Source organism: Capricornis sumatraensis, chromosome 2, assembly GCF_032405125.1.
Source record: "Capricornis sumatraensis isolate serow.1 chromosome 2, serow.2, whole genome shotgun sequence".
NCBI lineage: Eukaryota > Metazoa > Chordata > Mammalia > Artiodactyla > Bovidae > Capricornis > Capricornis sumatraensis.
The window spans coordinates 208,966,579-208,973,580 of NC_091070.1; the positions used below are offsets into that span (position 1 = coordinate 208,966,579).

At 52.2% G+C, this 7,002-nt stretch overlaps 1 protein-coding gene across 1 annotated transcript; it reads right to left on the reverse strand.

The window, feature by feature from the left end:
* Positions 1-96: 96 nt before the first annotated feature.
* On the reverse strand, positions 97-6,946 carry DNALI1 (dynein axonemal light intermediate chain 1). Its single transcript, XM_068966506.1, has 6 exons — positions 6,866-6,946; positions 6,199-6,344; positions 3,812-3,981; positions 2,476-2,654; positions 2,001-2,165; positions 97-132 (listed from the first exon to the last, which is right to left on the reverse strand). The coding sequence occupies exons 1-6, from the start codon at positions 6,944-6,946 to the stop codon at positions 97-99; spliced, it is 777 nt and encodes a 258-aa protein (XP_068822607.1).
* Positions 6,947-7,002: the final 56 nt, after the last annotated feature.

Below are 7,002 nucleotides of genomic sequence, written 5' to 3' on the forward strand. Positions count from 1 at the left end.
GCGGGGGTATGGCTTCTTCACTCAAGAAACTAGCTTTTTATTACAAAGGGCTTATGATGGGGTCGTTAGTGCTTGCTGAGACCCACATGGAAATTATCACTTCTTTGGCGCAATAATGCCTTCCAGTTGGGCCTGAAAAACAGAAACAAACTCCCTTAGTATTTGAAACATGCAGCCTTACACAAATAGCCAAGGTGACAAAAGTCTCCTGGAAGAATGATCCAAATGCTGCCACTCCAATTATTTTTTTCCTTCATTCCCAACTCCATGTTTTCTAGATTAGCTGGTTTCTGGCTTGGCATTCAGTCTTGCTGCATTAGGAGAAATCAGAGCTGGCCTGCTTTCCATACAATAGCTGCTCAGTGTATAATATAAGGCATTGAAAAGGAAATTGAATAAAAGTTGTTGAAATAGTGGTTTTTACATGGTTCACATTTCAGGCCTGAATACTTCTGCTAAGTTAAACATTTGGCTCTCTCGTTTGAGAGCCTGGGAGCTCTGTGCTGGGACAAGAGGTTTGGGAAACAGCAGATTTTCAGCCACTGAGACAACTTGACACCCAATTAGAGAAAATTGCTACCGGTGAGTAGGGAGCTGTCCATCTTGTATGTAAAGCTTCAGACACTTGGGAGTTACTTACTCTGCTCCTGTGGCAGCCAGTAAAATAATTCACTATCATGGTGTGTGGACAGACCTTTAAGTACATCTATCCTGGGGACTGCAAACAATGCTTTATTTGGAGTGCAGCTTTGAGCCAATAAAAATAACTCAGTTCTAAAGAGTCCTTCGCCCCGGGGATAACAAGGTTGCTTGTTAGAAAGATGCCAAGGTATTCTGCTTTGCTCTTGCCGCCAGTACCATAGGAGGCACTGGGGAACTTGGGCTTATGATGAAAGAATATGGCAGATAAGGGAGGCAGCCTCAGAGACTGCTAAGTAAACAGATTCACATCTGGCTGCGAAAGTTTGTTTTGTTCAACTTGCCAAGGAGAAAATCTGTCATCCTCCACTAGCAATTAACACAAGCCCTTTATCTCAAAGGCTTGGCCTTCTTGGCTTGTAGCACCCACAAGCCTGCCAATCGCAAGAATGTAAGCTTCTGTGAAACTAGGGAGGAGAGGGAGATAGATCCAGGGGCTCCTCCGAGCCAGGGCCACGGGAGACGGACATTGTACACCAATAGCCATATGTCTACAGCAGTGGTTCTCAAACTTCAGCAAGGATCAGAATCACCTGGAGACCCAGTTAGACTGGCTTGCTGGCCCCCAACCCCAAAGTTTCTGATTGGGCAGCTCTGGACCGGGCCCAGCGATTTGTATTTCTAAAAGCTGTGGTGATGAGGATGATGCTGTCTGGAGCCCAACTTCTGAGAACCTCTGGACCAGACAGACAGCCTGGAGTTTCAGAGGCCTGGCCCCCTGCCCAGCCCTTTTCACTAGTCCCCCTCCCTCCCCATCAGCTCAGTCAGATTAAAGTATACTGTCAGCAAAAGGCTTTGATGAAAAACACCTACAGCTGAGTTCCTCTGATCATGCACCAGGAGAAGTTTCCTGACTTGAACTGGTTCTTCCCTCTCAAAGGGCCTTCCCTTACCCCCCACCCCCACAAATGCAGTGCCTCTTTCTAGGCAACTGCAATAGGAAAGTACACCCCCGAAAGCCCACTGGAGAGACGCAGCCCCCTCTGAGGAGGCTCCAAAATGCCAGCTGCCACAGGACAGAAGTCCCAGAAGATAGGCAACTTTTACCCGAAGGGGAACAAAAATCCACTGGAGAGCCAGGCTGAGGAGTCACGGGGGTTCACAGTTGAGAACAGAACCTGTCTCCAAAACCAGAAGGACAGAGAATCTGCATTCTGATCCCTCACCTCTCCCCAAGAGTCAGCTTCCTTGACTCCTTGGCAGTATTGAAAATCAGTGTAGGACACAGTGCTTGGGCTGCTCTGCTTGGCTGGCAGGGCCTGCAGCTGGGGCTGGGGCTCCTGAGCCGGCGCAACGATTACCTTCAGCTGCTGATTCGTCCGCTTCAGGAACTGTATCTCCTCGTTGTGCTTCTTCTCCTCCACCTGTTTCCTCTCGCTCTCCCGCTTCTCAACGGCCTCGCATTTTGCCTTCTGCTCGTTCACTTGCCTCTCCAGATCTCGCTTTTCCGTTTCTAACTCTGCAATCTGCGGACAGAAACCCCAGTCATCCTGCGACGTCGCCAAGCGGATGGGGCGGTGTGAGTCCCTGGATGGAGGGGACTCGGGACACAGCTGCCCGACCCAAGGCATTGCCAGAGTCTGTGCTGCCACCCAGTGGGAGGCCGGTGCCTGGCAGGGCTTGTCCAAGGGGAGCCAGTTCCGTCACCTCAGGACTGGCCATGACACTGAGGTGACGGGCGAGCACCCTCGGAGGCCGGAGTTGGATGCTGGCGTGACAGGCTGTGGCCCTAAGGTGGACAGGAGAGGCTCGGAGGCTCCTGGTGAACCCACTCACTTTCCTCTCCATGTCTGACTTCCCCTGCTCGGCCTGCAGTGCCTTCCTCATGCCAAAAGCCACACTGCTCTCGTACAGGGTCTGGTAGGCGGCGATGGTCATGCGGATCTCGTCCCGCACCCGCAGCAGCAGCAGCCCTCGCTCCGCACAGTTGATGGTGACCTCGCGGATCAGCTCATCTGCCAAGGTGCACACAGCGAGGTCGGAGAAAGCAGGAGGGAGGGGAAATGCCAACCGTCCTACTACAAACCGCCTTCCTACTGGGAAGGGCAGGAGGGTGTGTCCTCCTCACTTGGAGACAGGCAAGTCTCGGGGGCCCTGTCAGGACTTCTCTTCGGCACTTGGGAGTACAGGCCATCAGCAAGCCTGGCTTGGCCAGGGCAAACGGAGACAAGAGCTTGGTGTGTCTACAGCCTGGGGGCTCTTCTGGTCCACTGTTAGGCAGAAACTGGGTGCTATTCAAAGCAATCTGACTTTTTCAATATAAAGATGGTGGCTGTTTTAAAGCAGCCGGGAAATCCTCTGTGCCCCCGTGGCTGGACTGGTTTGGGGCTGGAAACATCTCCTCTGTAAATGGTGACAGAGAGCACAAGCCAGAATTGCCCTCAAGCTGAAGGGACCCTGCCAGCCCCTGGACAGCAGCTGCCACAGGGTTTGGATGCGTTTGCACCTGCGTCCATGTGGGCCAGTGAGACTAGACTGAGGGCCAGTCGTCTGACACCAGCACCCAAGGAGGGAGATCTCAAGTCCCTGGGTCTGGGGACTTCCCTGGTGGTCCAGTGGTTAAGACTCCATGCTCCCAACGCAGAGAGCCTGGGTTCGATCCTTGGTTGGGGAACTAAGATCCCACATGCCAAATGGTATGGGCTATAAGAAACAAAACAAAAAGGCCCTGTGTCTGTTGAGTCACAACAAATCACCCTGAAATACTTTTCTGGACCAAGGCCTGATGTTGATAGATGGATAGAAATATAGAACATGACATTTTTCTGATTGAAAAATTAATCTATGTTTATTATAGAAACCTTTGAAAAGAACCAAATGGAAGGGGTCCCATGGAGGTGGGAAGTTCTCATCTTACTCTAAGCAGCTGCTGAGGGGTGAGGAAGCAAGTCATCAGGAACACGGTGACTGACAAAGTGGGGACCGGTAGGAGAGATGGGCAGGAGGGGGAAGACGGTGCAGTTAGCAGTTCCTGGATGGGGTAGGTGCGGGGAGACAGACATTCCAGTATGGGATGGGCTCAGCTCGGGGGGACTCAGGGCCTGGGTCTCTACTGAAGGGAAGGGGATGGAGGCAGTAGATGGTGGAGAAGCCTCCCTCTCGGACCACTCACCAAAACACTGTGAGTACAGCTCCCGGCGCACTGGGCAGATGCCGGTCTCCCGGGCCTGCCGCTGCTGCAGCTTCAGGTCCAGCTGCTCCTGGAGGTGCACCACGTCCATCCTGGTGCTGGGTGTGCTGGACACCTGCTGGATCCATAGCTGCGTGTCCTCCACCCACTCCCTGTGGGACACACACAGCCAGGCCTAGCCAGCCCCTCCACCACACAAGGTCCTCAGGACCTGAGCAGAGGTGGCCCTTGGCACTCTCTGCGTGAGAGGAGGGAGGAGCGGCTCTGTCCCCGACCCACCAGAATCCCCCATCTCTCTCTTCCTGGAAGAGGGTGTGGCTCCAAAGCCACACCCACGGTGCCACCTCCATAGGGCCCCTTCCTTGAGGCTGGGCAGTCTTCATTCTCCCACGGTCCTCTGTGAAGTCATCACCCACGTTCCAGAGCTCCCACTCCTAACATGCTGAGCACAGATTTATGGTGGATGTTGCTTGATCTGAATGGGAGGCCCAGTGACAATACCCACTGACTTGGGGGGTAGGAGACACAGGAGACGTAAGCCTTGTGCCAACAAAAAGAGGTGAAGATATGTACTGGCGGGGGGAGTGTCCCTATATGGACGCCCATAGTGAACCTCATGTCAGAGACACAGCCAGGTTCTGGAATTACAAGGGGCAGTCTGAGGGCAGAGCCACCTTGACAGAGAGGATTCCATGCGTCGTTGAGAGGGAAGCAAGTGAAAATCACCCTCAAAACTTCTATCACCTTATTACATAAAAATAGTTGAAAAGGATGTTAGTGATCAACGTGGCTGTGGAACAAGGCAGCAGGGTAAGAAGAAGGGAGCTCTCCTTTTATAAAGGAGTCTGCAGAAGGTTTCCTTGAGGAGAGGACATTTGAGCAAGATTTGACTGCGGTGTTGGAGAATATTCTTAAGAGTCCCTTTGACTGCAAGGAGATCCAACCAGTCTGTCCTAAACGAGATCAGTCCTGGGTGTTCATTGGAAGGTCTGATGTTGAAGCTGAAACTCCAATACTTTGGCCACCTGATGTGAAGAGCTGACTCATTTGAAAAGACCCTGATGCTGGGAAAGACGGAAGGCAGGAGGAGAAGGGGATGACAGAGGATGAGATGGTTGGATGGCATCACCGACTCAATGGACATGAGTTTGGGTGGGCTCCGGGAGTTGGTGATGGCTCCTGGCGTGCTGCAGCTCATGGGGTCGCAAAGAGTCAGACATGACTGAGCGACTGAACTGAACTGAGTGAAGGAACAAGGGAATCGGGAGGATATCAGGGGAAGAGGATCCCTGGTGGTGAGAAGGTCCTATGGTGGGCAAGTCATTGATGTGTTTCAGAAACGGCAAGCAGAGGCCCTCGTGGCAGTAGCCCCGTGAACTAGGAAGAGAATAACCAGAGAGAAGATTCCGGATACCTCAGGGGCCAGGTCCTGCCAGGTCTTCTGGGCTGTTGTAAGGACTTGAATTTTAGTCTGAGCGAGATGGGATGCCATTAGAGTTTCTATAAGAAGAGCTGCACGATCTGACGTGTGATTTGGGGGCTGTGTGGGAAATAGACTGTAGGGGCACAGAGTGGAAGCAGAGTTTTCAGGTGGAAGGCCATCACAGTAGTGCAGGTGACAGTGACTAGGAATAAGACGGTGGAAGCAGCGTGAAGAGCAGTCAGACTTGGAAAGTAATTTTGAAGGCAGAGGCAAAAGGAGAAAGGGGTGGCAGAAGATAAGATGGTTAGATAGCATCACTGACTCAATGGACATGAATCTGAGCAAACTCTGGGAGATAGTGGAGGACAGAGGAGCCTGGCATGCTATAGTCCATGAGGTTACAAAGAATCAGATACGACTTAGTAATGAAAAAAAAGAACAATGGAAACAAGAGAATGTGAGCATTCCCAGACATGTGACGGGAGAGATCAAAGGGAATGAAAAGTGGCCTGAGCCCCTAGTGGAAAGGAGAAGACTGAGAATGAGCTGGTTAGGAGAAGAAAGACATTGTGATTTAATTTGAATTAAATTAAATGTGAATTGTGAGATGTTCCTTGGACATCTTCATGAAGGTAATGATTAAGTGGTAGAATATATACGTTTGGAGTTTAGAGGAGAGGACAGGGCTGCAAAAAGACCCATGGGAACCATCAGTATACAGATGATATTTAAAGCCACGAACGAGCCTGGGTGAGAGCACTCAGGAAATGATGGCAAATAGAGAAGAGGTCTCCCTGGACCCTCCCAGGATCTAGCCATCTGCAAGTTCTAGAAACTCTGGGATGCTGGGAAGAAATCTCAGTCAGAGAGTCAGGGTGCCTCCTCTCACATTCCCAAGTTCCAGGAAGCAAAAACCTGAGCCTCCTCCTAGCCACTGCTTGTTTACCTTGGGGGCAGGATGGCATTCAAGATTTCTTCTGCTTGCTTTGTAGGATCTGGGACACAGGAAGTTGAGGGGAGCTTGGTCTTGGGTGGCTGTGGGACAGGACCCGAGGGTCCAGGCTGCTGGGGGCTGACTTTCAGTGGCCGAGCCTGAGAAGGAGGGACAAGTTGGGGCAGGAGGTGACTCAGACACTCAGCTCCACACTCCCTGGGCCCCTGGATTGCTCTAGGTTTCCTGCACATCCCTCCCCTATCCCAGCTCACTTTTCCCATCTGTCCTCTCAGCAGAAGTTATGTTTCAGAGCTGAAGGAGGCCATGTAGCATCTCTGGTTCCACCCCAACCCAATGCTTGCATCTCCTTGAACAGATGTTTCTGGCCCAGCTGCTCAGGCCTCTACTCTAGTGATGGGGCATCACTATCAGATCTATTCTGGGACCCTGCGACCCTAAAAAGACTTGTCCCATCGCCCTGTTACTTTCTTCCCCATGCTAATCTGCCCTTTGGGATCACCCAGCATTTGGTTTTCTTCTGCCTTTCTCCTCAGGTCCCAGTTCCCATTACTCCCAGTGACTGCAGCCTCTGTCCCTCGGGACTCCCGACCTTCAGGGCAGCCCCTGTCTTGCCCCAACGGAGCTTCGTGCTCCCCCACGCTCTGAGACTCGTCCTTACTTTGGGGCTCCGTTTCTCAGTGTTCCGGCTCACCAACACCGGGGTGTCATACTTAAGCAGAGAGTCCGCTGGGGGAATCATGGTGGCGGCGGGAGAAGCAGCCCAGCAGCCGCCCTCCAGTCAGGGCCTTGTTTGCC

Coding starts and splice junctions, on each gene's coding strand:
- DNALI1 (XM_068966506.1), bottom strand. CDS start 6,946: ATGATTCCCCCAGCGGACTCTCTGCTTAAGTATGACACCCCGGTGTTG. Junction 3,982..6,198: donor AATGCCATCCTGCCCCCAAG/GTAAACAAGCAG, acceptor TGTGTCCCACAG/GGAGTGGGTGGAGGACACGC. Junction 133..2,000: donor GGACGAATCAGCAGCTGAAG/GTAATCGTTGCG, acceptor TCTGTTTTTCAG/GCCCAACTGGAAGGCATTAT.